The sequence below is a fragment of the Podarcis vaucheri genome (genome assembly GCF_965113315.1).
Source record: "Podarcis vaucheri genome assembly, chromosome: 5".
Classification (NCBI taxonomy): domain Eukaryota; kingdom Metazoa; phylum Chordata; class Lepidosauria; order Squamata; family Lacertidae; genus Podarcis; species Podarcis vaucheri.
The window spans coordinates 47211305-47228959 of record NC_138763.1 but is presented as its reverse complement, the minus strand read 5'-3'; the positions used below and the strand labels follow the sequence as shown (position 1 = coordinate 47228959).

The 17655-nt window shown below is 41.8% G+C and overlaps 1 protein-coding gene across 14 annotated transcripts in view; it reads left to right on the top strand.

Annotated features, from left to right (window-relative positions):
* Nucleotides 1-17655, top strand: part of SH3PXD2A (SH3 and PX domains 2A) — a 248555-nt gene that overhangs the window by 166463 nt on the left and 64437 nt on the right. For 8 of the 14 annotated variants that reach the window (XM_082225245.1, XM_082225238.1, XM_082225249.1 and 5 more), the window contains 2 exons: nucleotides 1661-1705; nucleotides 13329-13460. In XM_082225245.1, the coding sequence (XP_082081371.1) occupies nucleotides 1661-1705; nucleotides 13329-13460 (177 nt within the window). The other 6 variants (XM_082225248.1, XM_082225242.1, XM_082225239.1 and 3 more) reach the window with 3 other exon arrangements.

The window sequence follows — 17655 nt, the reverse complement described above, 5'->3', positions numbered from 1 at the left end:
CTTTGCAAATCCAGTTTTATTGCTGCACCACATACTCGGAGGGTCTTGTGGACAATGGTGCAGCTAAGTAATTTTAGATCCTGGACTCAGTGGTGTTGAGCCATTGAATGGGAGAATTAGATTGTCATGACATCAGTTGTGAAGCACACAATTAACATTTCTCTTCCTCCTCCTCACTTGCTGTTCCATGCTTTACAACTGCTTCTACATTTCTGATAGAACAAGTATGGGGGACTTCCAGCTCTTTGGGCAGATTAGGCCCCTCAGCACCCTGCCCTCACAGTGGCCAACTAGATGCCCATGGGAAGCCCACAAGCAGGACTCAGGTCCTGTGCAACAGTGCTCTTTCCTCCTGCAGTTTCCAGCAACTAGTGTTTGGGGATGTACTGCCAATGATGTTGTCATCATGGCCAATAGCTATTATCCTCCACAAATTTGTCAAATTCCCTTTTAAAGTTATCCAGGTTGGTGTCCATCATGGCCTTCCATGAGAGTGAATTCCATAGTTTTAACTATGCGCCATGTGAAGAATTGCTTTTTAAAAATATGTCCTAAAACATTCACCTTCATTGGATGTCCATAAGTTCTAGTGTTAAGAGAGAGGTTTTTCTCCTTTTCTCGTATCTACTTTCTCCATGCCATGTGTAATTTTATAAACTCCCATCAAGTAACTGTTTTCTCTAAACTAGAAGTCCCAAATGCTGCAACCTTTCCTCATGGGGAGTTGCTCCGCCCCCTTGATCATTTTGGTTGCCCTTTTCTGAGCTTTTTCCAGTTCTGCAATATTCTTTTTCAGGAGAGGGGACCAGAATTGTGCACAGTATTCCAAACAAATGCAGTTGCAGAGTGCGCTGCCGATTGTTCCTCTGCAAGCAGGGCTTACGTTTGGCACCTTCAACATTTGGCACCAAATGCAAGCCCTACTGGGATCTGTTCCACTGATATACAGCAACCACAGTCAGACTATATAAACATCATAGCATAATCATGACTACTGGAATAAAATGAAGTTTGCTTCTACTTCCCTGATTTACTTGGCTATATGCAACATTGTGTTGTGTAAAAGAATAATGCATTTTTTATTAAAATAATAATGAGTATTTGTGCCATGTACATGCCATGTAGTCCGTGTTTAAAAACAGAATGTTTTTAAAATAAGAAATAAAATAAGAAAGCATCATCCCATGCCCAGGTGCTGCTGATACAGAGCCTTTTTTTGCACAGCCCCTCACCCAGGATGTTCATTTAGGACCCTACTGTAAATGTAGGCCCGAGGTGCCTTAGGTGCATCATTTCTGTGAATCATTCCTACGTCAACAACTTCCCACTTGTTCGTATTATGCTTGTTAAAATTACTAATAAGTTATTCAAAAACAAAGCAAAACCTTTCTTATTTAGACCAAAGTTACACAATCCCCTGCCTATATCTGTCACTAATGAAACTCTACCACAGGGATAACTTTGTGCCTTCTTATGCTCTTCTTTTAGCAACCTCCTTGGTTGTTTCCTTGCTGTGAGCTTTATGGAAATAGTTTCTCTGTGTGCACATTTAAAAAAAAGCTGTTCAGTATTTGCTGGTCCATAAAACTGCTTCTCTGTTTTTCTAATGCCTCTTCTGCTTTTCTTATTTCTCTGCTGCTTCTTTTCTTGGACTTTGAAGTCTGGATGTCCAGCTTATCTGATTCTCCAAAGAAGGTTATTGCAGGTACTATATTGTTTTTATATACAAATTTGTGCTTGCTCTCTCTGGTACCCTGGATGCCAATTAAGGATCTCGAGAATGGGGGATGGGGAGAGAATGGCAGGCTATAGGCAGATAAGTGGCATGGGATCCCTACTCAGGGATAGACCTTTGACTAACTATATGGATCAACCGTTTGGCCACTAATCTAGATGGCTTTAAAATAATTGGACAAGTTCATGGAGAGGGCTACTGAAGTCTATGAGCCATAATGGCTATGCTCTCCATCCACAGTTGGAGGCAGTAAAGCTTCTGAATACTAATTGCTGAAAACCACACAAGGGAAAAGTGCTTTTGTGCTCAGATTATGCTTGCAGGTTTCCCACAGGCATCTGGTTCAGCACTGTGAGAAAAGGATGCTGGACTAGATTGGCCATTGGCAGTGCCTCCCCCCCCCCCGGGTGTATTCCAGGGTACACAGTGCCAGCACCTCTTTTTGTTGTTAAAAAGTGTGGCACTTACCTTAACAACTTCATGGTTATTTTCCTAGAAAAAAAGCATTGGGCATTGGCCTGATCTAGTAGGCTCTTCTTAAGCCTGTATGTCTACTGACTGGCAGCAGCTCTCCAGGGTTACATACAGGGGTCATTCCCAGCCTGCCCTTGAGGTGCCAGTGATTCAGCATTGAACCTTCTGCAAACTCAACCACTGAGAAGTGGCCTTTGCCCAAGATATAAATAAGTTTCTGTATGAAGTTCCTGGTCTTCTAAACTACTTAAACATACAACCTTAACTTCAAGATGATCAGTTCTACCTTTCAGCTCCTATATTGCAGATCCTCCACTGGCTTATTTACTTGCTTCAGTGTTCCAGAATTAATGCTGCTTGCAGCCTCCTATACCAGTTGTACAGTTTTGCTGTATACCAAGAAAACCGACCAACTATTCTTTGAGCCTTTCCAATTATTTCAGCAAGCTTCATTTTAAAGTTATGCCTTATTTCATGTTCTATTCCTTTTAACTTGTCCCTTTGTTTTGCTATCTGTTCAGTCCTTACATTTGTGTTTGTCTACAGGCTGGCCAGCACAAGCCTTGTCAATCCATTATTTTCTCAATCTGCATTTGGCATTTTACTTGTCTGTTGTATCCATTCATGCACTAAGCTTCCCATCTTGTCTCTTTGTCTCCTCTAACATATTCTCAGATTTCTTTCTCTACCTCCCTTTTTCTTCTTTCCCCATCATTCTCCCACCCCCTCTCCCTCTCAATTCTTTAGGTGAAAGGTGATTTCTATCTTCCATCATACTCTTGAGTATTTGGATTTTACTATGTCAGTTGTTAGTTTTTAAGAAATGGTATTGTGATCCACTGTAATGCTGTCTCTTGATATTCTTCAGTGTTTTGCAATAATTCTCCTCAAGAGACCTGTATGAAGACAAAGAAGCATTAAAAGCAATTATGTAAATATATAATACAAAATTAAAGTGGACCAAGGGTATTAATCATTCCTCAGGCCTTTAAGGGTCATTCTAAAGAGTACCCATCTAATGACAATTGCATTTTTATGATGTCCCACATGGATACACCTGAGAAGTCAATTACAGTAAATGTGATATGTTTCTTTAAAAAATTACAAATGGGACCTAGTTTGCAAATTATACTGCACAAATCCTAGCAGTGTTGACATAACCTATTTCATAATGTCCTGAACAAAATTTCCCTAATCCACTGCACATTTCCCAAGAAAAAAGTGTTAAAGCGATTTCACAATCCCTAAGTTAGTTCTGCAGCATGGTGCAACTATATAAATAATATTCACCATATCCACAATACGATGACAAATCTCTTGAATCTCCTCCCCCCCCCATTTAGTTATTCTGCTTTTCCTCAGTAAACTATCCAAATCAGCTTACAATAAACATTAAGACAGTATCTTTTTACAAATTTATCATGCAACTGCTTTTGGAATACAGTACTGTACACAGTTCTTGTATAATCTCCAAAAAAGAGATTATAGAGCTTGAAAATGTGCAGAAGAAAGTGCTTGGGGCTGGGGGCATGGACAACTCCCCTTTGAGATAAAGTTACTGTAATGGGGAGGCTTCTTGGTTAAGGGAGGGGAGGGAGGTAAGGGTTTGGAGATTATAAAGGTTTGTACAATTGTGCACTATGTGAAGAAAGTGGATAGACAGATGTTTGCCTCTCTTATAATACTAGCCATCAGGGTCCTCCAATGAAGTTACATGTTGGGAGGTTCAGGAGGAAAGACAAAAGCAAGTCCTTGATGCGGCAGATAGTCAATGGAATTCCCTACCACAAGATATAGTAATGCCCACCAACTTGGATTTCTTTAAAAGGGGATTAGACATATTCATGGAGGCTATCCATGGCTAACGGTCATGTTAACTGTATACTGCCTGTATGCCTCTTAATATCTTGTAAAGGTAGACCACTTGCAAAGGTAGGTACTCTCAGGTGACCAGCAAGCTCAGGGGCAACAGCATTTAGGGTGTGGCATTTGGTGCTTCCTTCCTGATGAACCAATTTTTAAAGGCCTGTGTGGAGCTGACTTGCCTACCGAATGATTCGTTTACTTATGAGAGTACTTATAAAGTGCCATCCCATAAGAAAAATATAATGATGGTGTACAATGAGGGATGGGAGCTTGGGGTGGAATAAAATAGAAGCCTCAATCTGAAGCTTTCATGCTAGGTCCTGAGAAGCCAAGGAATGCAGCTGTATCTGGCCACCTGCCCACAGTTTCTTCTTATTTCAAGAAACGGGGGCTACCTGGAGAATACAGAGAGGTTATGAGCATCAGGGTGGGTGGACTAGAGTGTGGACAGAACTGAGCATATTTTAATTTTAAAAGGGAACAGGGCCTTTTTAAAAAGTTTGGAAACCACTGTCTATAAAAACTGTAGAGGGCTAATACAGAGGCTAAGACTTGCTCATTAGTATTATGACACATCTGGCCTCCTGACCATGGCCACTTTTCAACTCTCTCTCTCTCTCTCTCTCTCTCTCTCTCATGTTTCTAGTTCTCATTTTTGTTGAGACTTGACAGTGTGTGAGGGCTTTTGTTTGCTTAATCTTCCAGAAAACTTGCCGTTTTCTTGGAATTATTTCATAACTTCCCATTGCTAGCTGCTTTTTCATTTGTGTGTGTGTGGCCTGTGGGGTTGTGGTGGTACTTAGAGATGGACTAAGAGTATAGTCATAGTCTGACTGAAAGTAGGGAAGCTTCAACATCTCCTCATTCGGCTCAAAAATCAGCCATGATTTGTGAGCTTTTCTTCAATGTACTTGCAGAAGCTTGAGAGTTGAAGGATACTCACAAAATCCTGATGTGACTAACAAAAATCCATGGAGACATAATGTTCTTCACGCACTTCAAAAGAAATTTTAAAATACTGAATGCCTGCCAGTGGCTTGGGTATATGTGTGGTAAAAAGCGAGCTATGCTGAAGACCCTCTGGTCCCATCAGTCTACATAGGTGGGTTGACCTTGGGCTTACTTCAGCTGTTTCTGTAGCCACAGACCTTGCAGCTCAAGGTCATGGGTGCAAACAGCAACGTTGGCACTAATTACTTTGAGCTACAAAAAACCTAGTAAGCACAGCCTTGAGGAAATGGGATTTGGGTGGGTGAAGCTGCCAACAGAATTGAAGCAAGGGGCCTGCCAGAGGTGGATTGTGCTTGAAGTCATTTGAGCAGGGGTGCTTTAATATTCCTCAAATACTCATTACTTCCCTAATTGCAGTTTATCCACCCATGCTTTTTCATTGTTCACACATGTCAGGTGCTGGCACGACACAAAATAGAATTGCTTTTGCAGAAGTAGGATGTTCTGTGCCATCTGAGCTATTGATTGCTTTCCATTATAAAAGAGAGCATTGCTACATGTTGACCACCTTGGTTACCGTTGATAACCTTCCTCCACACGTGCTTTTATAATGTGGCATTATGCCTCAACAACACCTTTGATACTGTTTTGAATGGTGTCTCATTTGAAGGGTAAAAGTGACAGCCTTCCTCACTCACTCACCAGCTGCAGCTTCAAGCCAGCTGTGTTGATGAAGAGTCCTGATATTGCTGACACCCAGTGCTCATTGTGTGGAGCTTTCAGAAGCAGGAATGTTGATAACAAACTTACTTCAAATTGTCTTTGTGTGCTTGTGCTTTTAGACTTACCATGTTTGAAATATGGTCGACAAACTACTATAAACACCTATCCAATTCTAACCTCTCCTTGGTGACTACATTCTTGGCAGCATTTTTGCTACCCTCACTTCCTTATCATTGTTGGTTTGGCTGTTATGTAGATGGAAAATTTGATACTGTAGAAGAGTTGGAAGTGACTTTTATGTTTATTGAAGTGAAGTTAGTTTGCAGAAAAAGCCATAGAATGAGCCAGTATTCAGAGTTCAGATGACAGTTTGGGATTGCTTGGTGTAGCTCACAAAATGAAAACAGCATATGCCAAGAAAGAGTTCTTGATCAACTTCTTGCACTCATTTGGATACTGCTGATTACCCTGTCACTCACAGATTAACGTTGGGAACTACTACAGTTCACTCAATAGGTTGTTGCTAGTACTGACTTAGAATTTCATACACACCTGCTCTCCTCTAAAGGGACATATAGATAAGGAACAAGGAATAAATTAGGAATTAAGGAATAAATTAGGAATTAATTTTGGCACCATATGGTATATTAGCGTGGTTAACCTTAATTGGTTGATCAATAAATAGTGTCTGTCGTAACAATTGTTTTAGTTATATGACCTTCTTTTTACCTCTCCAGCTTATCAGTATGAGATCTCTGGTTAGGTTAGCATAGTATTATATGCATCATTCCTATGGCACCCAGTTGATGGCTAGAATGCCTATATGCCATTCATGCACATGCATCCCAGATTAATCTGGAAACATTTGAGTTCTAATAAATTAGAGCCTGGCTGATACTACCATGCGATGTTCCAAAGCAATGAAGTGTTGATGGCTAGAATGGCTTCCTGGAGCATGTGCTAACCTTGCCCATTGCATAGCACATACTTTCTCACCCTGAACATAATAAGTTAGGGATTTACAGTTGGCACTAGAGCCTGCTCCTGTGGGTGTACATCTTGCAGGGATCAAGACAGATGTGAGAAGAGTTAGTCTTGGGATCGCTCTGTAAGAGGCAAATTTTCCCTTGTCTTAAGTTCTAAGAAACATTGGGGCGGGGGGAGGGGGTTGCAGGGAACAAACAATCTGGATGGCATGGAAAGGAAAAGACAGTCTGAAAAATTAGAGACAAAGATTTGTCCTTGGATTTTGCGTGGCTAACACTGAAGGCCATGTGTGCCTCATTAGGCACGGCTTTGGTTTAGAAAACTCAAAGCTCTTTCAGGTATCAAATTATGTCTTTCAGCAGTTTAATAGGAAGCAAAGTTTGCAGCCCATCGGATACTTTTTTGTGTATATGGCCATGGGAATACATACAACTGCCTAGGTGTGAGATGGAGGTTGAGAAAGGGAGGCTTGCACCTCTAAAATGTTAAGACTCTGAGCCAAATTCTCTCTCTGTTTGGCACCGTGCAGTATTACCTGGCTGGATTTGTTGCGATGGCAAGATGCAGGCAATTGGAGCTTCAGTAAAAGTCCATGTGTATGAGCAGCCTTTTGCAGGAAAAAAGTTAAATGGGAGGAAATCACTGTATGTAAGCCATTTGAGAAAGCAATCTCCCCACCCCCGGTCTCTTCTGTATTTAATGCTCTCAGGCCAAAAAAATTGGTTCTTTTTACTTGTCTTCCCTCCACCTCCCCTAATTCTGCCTCTGCTCACCCGTTCTCCCCTGCAAATACACCCTGGGCTGTTCTTATACCCTTCCTTTCCCCCTTCTGGCTAGGGGGAAAGATGCCTGTGGGGAGCTGTTTTCTGGAGAGAATCAGTAGATGGGACATCTCTCCCTTCCAGCTTTCTCCACATTTATGTTACCTCAGCAAAAGTAATTTGGAAGAACTGTGGCTGCCAAGATGTAAAAGTTCTGCCCTGAGTGCACTTTGAGAACACTTGAACTGAGCATAGAGAGAACACCTGGTCTAATAGTTTCCTGCTCCTAAACTTCTCTAAACCAAACTGCCACCTTTAGGAATGTTCTTCCACTCTTCAATCCTGCCTTAAAAGATCAGCCTCTATCCCTTTTCTATCTCAAAGCACAGCTAAAAGAATCCACACTTGCTTCGGCCAGTTGAAATGGGTCAAGTGCCAAAGTATTTAGGTGTTCTCCAACTGTTGGGGAACTTGTGTCTGGCAGCTTCTTGGATCCCCTCCAAGTGGTTTCACACATCTGTGTGTGGAATACCATTGCCTTAACTTTTTCTACCTGTAACCTAGTTGAATAGACTGTGAGCCAATTTTCCAAGAACTTGAGGTGGTTGGGGAAAGGAATCTGACTTCACCCTTTCCTCTGTCTCAACTTTTTCTTGGCTGAATGTCATCTCTGAAACCAACAAATCTAAAGTGATTGGGGGTGGAGAGCCTGGAGAACTAATGAATTGCTCAGATTAGAGATTTTCAAAAGAAAAAGACATATAAGAAGGCAAGGCCAGAGATACGACATGAGCACTAACTGTGTGTCAAATATCAGTGGGACTAGAGAATCGCCACTTATTTTAAGTTACTAGTCGTGCTAACTGTGTATTGGACAGATCCCCATTAAAGCACCTGCTGCAATTTAAAATGGAGAATTGGCTAACCTTTGTAAAATTGGTTGTGAATAAAAAGAAACAAACATTAGATTTGGCAGGGGGATCAGTAGAACCAGATGAAAAAGGACAGGCGGACATGGATAAGGATAAAAATGTATGGAGTATAGATGGAACTAGAATCAAGAAATAGATCCCATTTGCAGCTTCCATGGATAATACTTGTTACCTTGTTTCTGTGTTGCTTATTGTACCACGTTGAAGAAAAGGCTGGATGAAAGTGAGCAATGCCACTTCCTCTTTAAAAATATCACATACTTTAGATAGGGGTTTTTGCACACCCTTAGAACAGGGACGTGGGTGGCGCTGTGGTCTAAACCACTGAGCCTCTTGGGCTTGCCGATCAGAAATTCGGCAGTTCGAATTGATGCGGTGAGCTCCAGTTGCTCGGTCCCAGCTCCTGCCAACCTAGCAGTTCAAAAGCACACCAAAAAGTGCAAGTAGATAAATAAGTACCCCTCCAGTGGGAAGGTAAACGGTGTTTTTGTGTGCTGCTCTGGTTTCAGTGTTCCATTGCGCCAGAAGCGGCTCAGTCATGCTGGCTACATGACCCGGGAAAACTGTCTGCGGACAAACGCCGGCTCCTTAGCCTGTAAAGCAAGATGAGCACCGCAACCCCAGAGTCATCTGCGACTGGACTTAACTGTCAGGGGTCCTTTACCTTTACCTTTTTTTAGTCAGAACATCCTCAAAACTAGCCAGCTAGCCTTGTATTCACAGGATAGCTTGACAGCAACAGATGGAGGAACAGCAATAATCTGAGGTGTGTGTTGTAGTTAGGACTATGCTCAATGTTCCCCAATTCCTAATTAGAGGAAGTGCCCCATATTCTAGATGTGGACTTTAGTGGGAATTTTTACATTTTCCAGAAGTTGTTCACTGCTGTTGTTTCCATATTGGTTGCTGTCCTGATACTCCCTCTTTCTCCTTTCTATAATGATATAAGCCAAATCATCAATTGCTTAAGATGATGAGTCAATTTGATTTGGCTGCATGTTGCTGACATCACTGAAGGCAAATAAAGCCATTTCAGAGTAAGGGCATGCTTCCTACATAAGCAACCGCTTTAGCTCACTTTTGAAGAAATTGCCTGAAGGGGAAGTGCCTTTTTAATGTGCGGAGGTGAGTTTTTTCATAAAAATGTTTCTCCTCTCAACTCTTCAGCCAGCACAGCTCTAAATGTAGTTCATGCTACTATTGACTTGACCACGAGGAAGGTAGCCATTTGAGTACAGATAGATCATATTTTTTGTTTCAGTTATTTTGTTAAATTAGGTTAAGTGGATTGTGATTTCATGGAGTAATATAGGAAACATACACTGGGTAAATTAAGAAAGCTCCCATTTATCTAGAAACCTAAATGGCTGTTTAAGATGTAAAATAATATATTATCTCAGGAAACTATTTGATTGCTGGCAATCATGTCTATGTTACAGTCAGTCATTGCATTCATGTATATGTGTATGATTCTCTTATACACACACACACACACACACACACACACACACACACCCTAGCCAGCAGCCTCAGTGGCCAACCAGATGTATATGGGAAGACAAGAAAAAAGTATGATTATTGCTTGTTTGATAATCTGTGTATTCCTTGCATTATATTTTCTATATGGAAATGACTTCGGTATAGAAAATCCCCCAACCTTTGAAGACATTATTTTAAGTATGTTCTCTCAAAACAACATTTAATAGAAACAATGAGAGAGGGTTGTTGGGCTTAAGCTTTTGTTAGGAATCCAGTCTCCCAAATAGCTTATTTTTAATGAGCTTTGTGATGTTGAAGGGTGCCCCCAAACACATTCATATGTTTTCCATAGAGGAGTGGAGAGTGCAAATTCTCCTAGACCAGTGATGGCCAAACTTGGCCCTGCAGCTGTTTTGGGACTACAATTCCCATCATCCCTGACCACTGGTCTTGTTAGCTGGGGGTGATGGGAGTTGTAGTCCAAAAACAGCTGCAGGGCCAAGTTTGGCCATCACTGTCCTAGACTGATTTGAATCCTAAGCACTCTCTCTTTAAAAAGAAACCAGTAGAAATTTCATCTCAACTACCCTGGTCTTTTTTTCCACGATAGACAATGGAATTTAATAATACCACGATTATTCGCGTCCCCCTCCTCCACTGGTGCATTCACATTTGTATTTCCTCTACTTTAATCGGGAGAGTCAAAGAAGGGCAAATGGCTGTTGGGAACCTTCCTGCTAAGTGTCGGAAGTAACTCAATCCATGTTAAATTAGACAGTTTGGATGAGTCAGGTCTCTCTCTCTCTCTCTCTCTCTCTCTCTCTCTCTCTCCCCCGTTTCTCTCTCTTTCTCTAGAAGCTGTCCATCCTATAAATAAAATCTTTTGATAGATGGAACCAATTAAACACGTCTATGGAGAATATTTTTGTTTTACAAATGCTGCACGAAAGAAGAATACTTTGCTCTGCTCTGAAACAATGAAGGCTTCTTTTTCCTCTTTTTCTGTAGAATTGTGGATTGTGATAGCTGGAAAGGGTTTTCTGATCGTAACCCCTTTCTTCCCAGTCATAAAATAAATATTGCTTAAGATGCTGTGATAGATACATCTTTGCAGACTTGGTCTCTAAATATGTACCATATTGAAGGTGGGCAACTAACTTTAACCTTATTTGAGTTTAATATACTCCATACTATACTATAGATTATACTTTACAATGCAATGCATTTATTAGACCAGTCAAAATGTTGCAAAAGTACAAGGTTGTTGGAAAAGAACAAGTTTGAGAGAGGAACTTGCCTGTCTCTGTCTCAATGTGTATTACAGCTATTCTCTATTTTGTTTAACCAAAGTAAAAGTGTCTGATTAACATGCATAGCTTCCCATATTAGTCAGTCAGCAGTTCATTGTCCAGCCCAAGCTGACCAGATCTTGGACTGGAGGTGAGAATTCTCTTTCATCACAGTACCATGCTGGATGTATGCCATAAATTACAGGTCTCTAGGGAACTTACTTTCACCAAGCTGCCCCTAAATTCTTTCTCCAATATTTATATTTGTTTTTCACTTTATCCTAGTTTTTTGCATACAAGGCAGCTAAAAACCATCACTAGAACTTTAAAAATTTGCAAAATATATAATGCATTAACAGCAGCTTCTCTCCCTCCTTATATGGTTTATTATCTTTTAAACTGGATGAGGACTGGACAGACCTTTAAATGGAGGTCTGTCCTCTGTGACCCCCCTAACTGCTAGTTATGTGCTGGTTTTCCAGATGTAACTTCCTAGTAAACATGCATAGGCTTCCACTGTTAGCCAGTGATATCATCCTTGCAAGGAGTAAGGAGGATTTTGACATCTATTGTCCGGTAAAGTGACTGGACTACTGATAATAAGGTGTCTTGTGAGCCCAGGTGGGGATATTCAAGAATCATGCCATCCTGTGCTTGGAGGTAATGCCCCTTTTGATGCACACATCAAACTGAATGCAATCTTGTAAACGTCTCTCATGAAGCTTAATGATTGCTAGCTCATTTGAGAATAAGTTTTGGCTTCCTTCAGGGTTTTCTTTTGTTCATGACTGGGGTGTGTGTGTGTGTGTGTGGAGTCCTGGGTGGGGGGAAGAGCCCTGGCTTAAAAAATGCTTTTGTAGCACATATTTCTTCTTGCAGGCGCCGAGGAGTAATGTACAGGGGCAGATTTTCCTGTGGGTGTTTAGAAGTGGGCGGGGAAGGGCCTTGTTTATCTTCTGAGTGACTTATGAGCGAAGGGGCAGGCATGCTTCTGCAGCGGCTTGTTGCTATAAGGCAGGAAGGGTGAGCCTTCGTCCCTGGTGGCAGAACACACTTTTTTTTTTGTTCCTTTGCTTTTTTTAAAAAAACCACACCCACCCATACGATTAAGACTGAGAAAATGAACCAGAAAATATGGATGGGGTGGGTGAGATGGGAAGACTTTCACAAGAGGAAAGAAATAGGCCTGGGCATCGCTCAGCTGGGTGGCTGGGGAGTGGAGGCAGGGAGAAAGAATCCAGTGTAAGCATTTTGTGTTGGTTTAGAGAACTTTGAAGAATGACTCTTACTATGCGAAGTGTTGTGGGGTTTTTTTACAGCTGCACAAAAAAGAGATGACTCTGTACGTACATCTCAGTTTAACAGGGGGACACACTGGGGGGAGTTTTATTTGGAAAGAGCTTGAGCAGCGGAGCAGAGGGGAACTGTGTAAGCAGGAATCTGGTGCTGTAATTCTTCTTCTTCTGTTTCAAGTAAACAGTCCTTTGCGCCCTCCCCTCTTCCCTTCCTCCACCCCCACCTCCCTTATTCAACACGGCTCATGTGTTTTCTATTTAAGGACTGCAGCGCGAGGCAAATATGATTGGCGTCCACAGCCCCCCTTTTGACTCTTAGCTTGAGCCTGTGAGAGCGAGGCAGGAGCTCAGCCTATGACGGGGAGAAGTTGTGGACTTGGGTGTTTTTCCGCCCTCCCATTTAGCGAGGCAGCCCTGGATTTCAAACTCCCCACCTTTTTTTTATGCTGGTTGTGACCGAGATGGATTTTTCTCTCTGAATGGGAACAAGGATGGTGTGGCAACCATGTTGGAAAGAGGTTTATTTTCAAACTCCATCCTGCAGCTTGCTATCTAACAATATGCTGTTGTGTTAAACTCTTGGGTGGTTTTTTTCCTCCTCCCCCTTCTCCCCTTTTCAACCAGTCTCCAATGTTCTTCTGTACTACTCAGCTGTGGGCCAGAGGAAACTTCTTCTATATGGCCAGCCATTTGGGGATATGCCGCGAGCCAAGGTTGTATTCTGATTGGCTTGGCATTGGTGACAAATCAGCCTATCATGAGTCGGATGGACAGAGGTCGCTCTCGAGGAGCCATGGCTGGAAGCTGGCTCACAGCTTGCTTTTTCCCTTCCCCAGGTGCTGACGCTAGTTCTGAACCTATGATCCTGGACCAGTATGTGGTGGTGTCTAACTATGAGAAACAGGAAAACTCGGAGATCAGCCTGCAAGCTGGAGAGGTGGTGGATGTAATAGAGAAGAATGAAAGTGGTAAGACATTGAAAGAAATATATATGTACTTTTCTCCATTCCCCCTCCAGCCCTTCATGTATCTTATGTATTGCATCTGGTAGAGTGCCTGACTCGAGGTGGGATTTCTCTCTTCTCTTCCCCTTGCCCCCACCAGTTGGTTTGGGCTTGTGGCCAAAATATTGCCTTTTGCTGTAAGAATGTCTTCCAAGCCTGTACATTAATTACCCAATATACATTAATGGAAAGTCTTGGGTTGTGGAGGAGGGGGATGTACACAGCATATGCTATGTATTTACTAAGAATGATACCGTTTCTCTGCTGGAAAAGATCTCAGTATTTCCATTACTTGCCACTATTTTTGAAGGATTTATTGGATGGTCTATTTAAAAATATTCCTCTGGGGATGAAAACCTGGCATGGCAGTTCAACCTTTCACCCAATCACAAAGGTTTGAGAGGTGGTGGGATCTTTATAGATTATATGGCAGTGAAAGGTTTAAAGTGCTTTTAAAAGTGGTTGTGTGGGTAACATTTGCTTTTAACTGATATAATTCATTTTCGAATAAGTATTATCATTGCTCAGTGAAGTAATTCATTCTGAGTGTTTTACTGGCTAACAGTAACCTATGTTGTAATGAGATGTATCTAGTTTAGACCATGAACAATGCAATTTGAACTGAAATCTTCTAGCAAGACACCACTTAGATTTTAAAATACACACTTCTAGTCTCCAATTAATAAAATGTATCAATCCAAGACTGTATATGTAATAGATAGAAAGTATTGGTGTTCATGTGTGACCTTTTGGAAGCCAAAGACTGGGTTCCTTTTTAAGGGAGAAAAGCATCAAAGCTCTTCGGGCAATTCCTAGATTTTGTTTCTCTACATAGCAGTTTTAAATAAGCTATCAGACAAAGCAAAAATGTCCAAAGACTTGAATACATGTTACCTGGCAGTTTAGAGTTAACCTTCAGTCATGTTTCTGTCTCTTTATCCACCTTCACACTAGCCATTTTTCTGACCTCCCCCTGACTTTACCCACCTGACTTTCCTCCACCTCTGGCATTTCCCCTTGTTAGAGGACAAAGCAGGCAGCCTTCCCTGTGGCCCCTAAGCTAACAGGCTGCTCTTGTGTGTGGTAGATGATGTTGTCCCATCACCACTGTTGCAGTAATATTCAGTGGTCAGTGTGGCCAGCTTCTCCACATGAACTGGGTGTGTGTGCTCTTGTCATTTGACACACACAATAAAATACCTTGGGGTCAGCTCTGAGTAAGGTTGAAAGCTTATTGGGCAACTAGATCTAGGGCTTAAGCAGTGTGGTAGGTTGAGACACTCTGGCCAAGGGTTTAAAACATAGTTTCCATTATCTTCTACAGAAGACTATAATCCCAGTACTGTGGTAAAGGTGGGAGTGTAGCTCTACAGCATTCCCCACCCCCAACCCAGTGCAGGAGCAATGACTTCATCTGCTGGAGTTCCAGGGTGGTTGATGGTCTGTCCTTGCTCAGACAAGTGAATGGGGACAAGCTTGTTTGTAAGAGGCTAGCACAGAGGAGATAATAGAATAAGGGAAATAATCAAGTAGAGGCTAGATGCTATGTTTTTCTTTGATGAGGTTCCTGCTTCATGCTAGTAGTTTAAATGGTAACACTCAGTGCTTTTTTCCCTAAAAAAATGTTTAGGGGTACTCTCATTTTCCTACTCATATTGGAATACTGCCCCTCAATGAGGCCAAACTTAGATTCACAAAATGTTTAGGGGTATGCATACTCCTGCGTCCCTCCAGAGAAAAAAGCCACTATCCATAACGTAACTGATGCATATGGCTATGTTCAAAACATACAGGAGGCAGAGTGAGGCAACCACCTCGGGTGGTGGATGCTTGGGGGGTGGGGGCAACAACAAGATGTTGGAGGAGACAAAAGCTGTGGGTAATGTACAGCTTGCCCTATTAACCCCCCTCCCAGCTAGCTAGCCTGCTACACTTTGATTCAGTGGAGGATGTTGTCCCATGACCACTGTTGAAGTAAGATTCAGCTAAGGTCACATTCCACTACTCCTGGAAACTGTAGTTTGTCAAGGGTGTTGAGAATTGTAGCTCTGTAAGAAGCAAACTCTGGTTCCCAGGAATCTTTGCTGGAAGCGGTGTGCTTTAGATGTGCTTTAAATGTGTGGTGTGGATGTGACATTCTGCTCAGTTTCTGCACATAGAGCAGAGAGAGGGTGCTATCTTTTCTGTTTGCCTCAGGAAGCACAATGTCTTAGTTTGCCCCGCTAGGAAGCTCCATAGCAGAAGGCACGGAAGTAGTGATGTGGTTTTTCCAGAAACAATTGAAATGGAAAATTTTGAAAAGTTTCCTATGCAAACGTGGGTAATTTGCACAGAACAATTTTCCTTGGAAATTTTTTAGTTTTGGGAAATCTCCTGATGTCCTAGAGAGGGATCAGATTTAGCATGTTTATCTTACTTGTGTTTAGTAACCAAGCTAAAACCTTCAGAATTGCCAAGGTAGCTTGATACTATGTTTGAAATGGGCCTGCATTTATTGTTATTAACGAAGTTACAAAACGTTTTTTTTCTGCAAAAAACAAAACAAAACTAGAAGAATTTTTGCTGTGAAACATTTTCCACCCCCATCATAGCAGAGGAGTGAAAGTGAGAGAAGGCTGGACCAATTACAAATGCACATGTGTGAAATGAAGGGAACATTAGGGAAGAGGTATGGGGGGCGGGCACACAGTGCTTTAAAATTAAACACTTGCTTTGAGGGACAGAGTGATAAAGGAGGACAAAAATGGAAGGAGAAAGATGGGGGGAAGCCTGGTTATGGCAGCATCTGAAGGAGAAATCTTCCCAGTGTAGGGGAGGGGAACCCTTAAAAGAATGACCATCTGGCAGCCAACTGGGTAATTCCAGAGAGCTTCTCCATCCCTTTATGGAGGGACTGTCTGACTTCCACTATTCTTCTCGTCTTGGCTGTTGTTTCACATACAACAAACACTGAGGATCCAGAATGTCCAAGTAATGGAGGAAGAGTCAGACTCCAGGCAAACAAGGGAATTTGCTCTGGCACTTCTTTAGAATGTAAAGTCTGTCTTTCAGGTTGTTTCTCTGCAGTGAAACTGCCAACCATTTGTCACATGATTCACACACACATCCCCAATGGTCCTAAGTGGAAACTCTGGTCAAGATGCCACCTTTGTGTTAAATTCTGTTGTTTGTCTTTTTGTTGTGATCTATCATTTTATGGTGCAGCGTATTTATTTTTATTTTTTTATATTTTTCTGTACACTGCCTCTTTCTGCTGAGTAGCAGATAGCTACTGCACAGGCAGATGTGGATGTTTCTTGTGGCCATTGCATTGTTTCCATAGGCATGTAAAAGATAATTATTTTAAATATTCTTCCTCATGGCTGCAGAGGACTTGTACCTAAAGTCATCTTACCTTAAAAGTAAGGGAAAGAAATGCATTCTTTCCACTCAATGCAGTTAATGCATCATACTCCACAATTTAAGATATATAGAAATATACTCTCTTTCAGAAGGTTTGCTTATGTGTGTGCAGTGTTTTTGCTAAAGAAAGAAGCAAGCGGCAAGGTGCATGAGTTTTGGAGGTTGCCCACTGATGTTGTGCAGTTTGGGGAGAGAGACTTGCCTCAAGGCCAAATCCATATTGGGTCATGAAGTTTTTTGAATGGCTCTGGCAGGTTTCACTTTTCAGCCTAATACGAAGCCAGAATGTTGGTCCAACTAATCTTATACTAGGCAAAATAATATAACAAAGCTTAGGGGACACATGATTATCATCTTGGAGATGATTGAGTGAACTTTGGTATCTTAAAGGGTCAGACTAGGCAAGGCAAAGCCCTGCCAGAATGAATACTGAACGAGTGTGAATGTGTTAAGACTAAGCAGAACCCTGGCTGCATTTGCCCTGTAGCAGTTGATGAATAGGTCTGTAGACTTTACCCATATCAGAAGATGACTCTTAACTCGACCAACTGCTCAGTCACAAAAACAACTCTCATGCTGTAGGCTTCTGTAACCTTTCTGGAACTTTCATTTATTCAATAGGGAACATCCCATTCCCATAAACTAACTGTTGAGTTAGGATATGCACCTAGAAGCAATCAAGAGAATTCTGTGGCACAGATTTCCCCCCCTTCTGTCACTGTTTTTGACATGCACTGGGTCTTAGACTGCAACACTA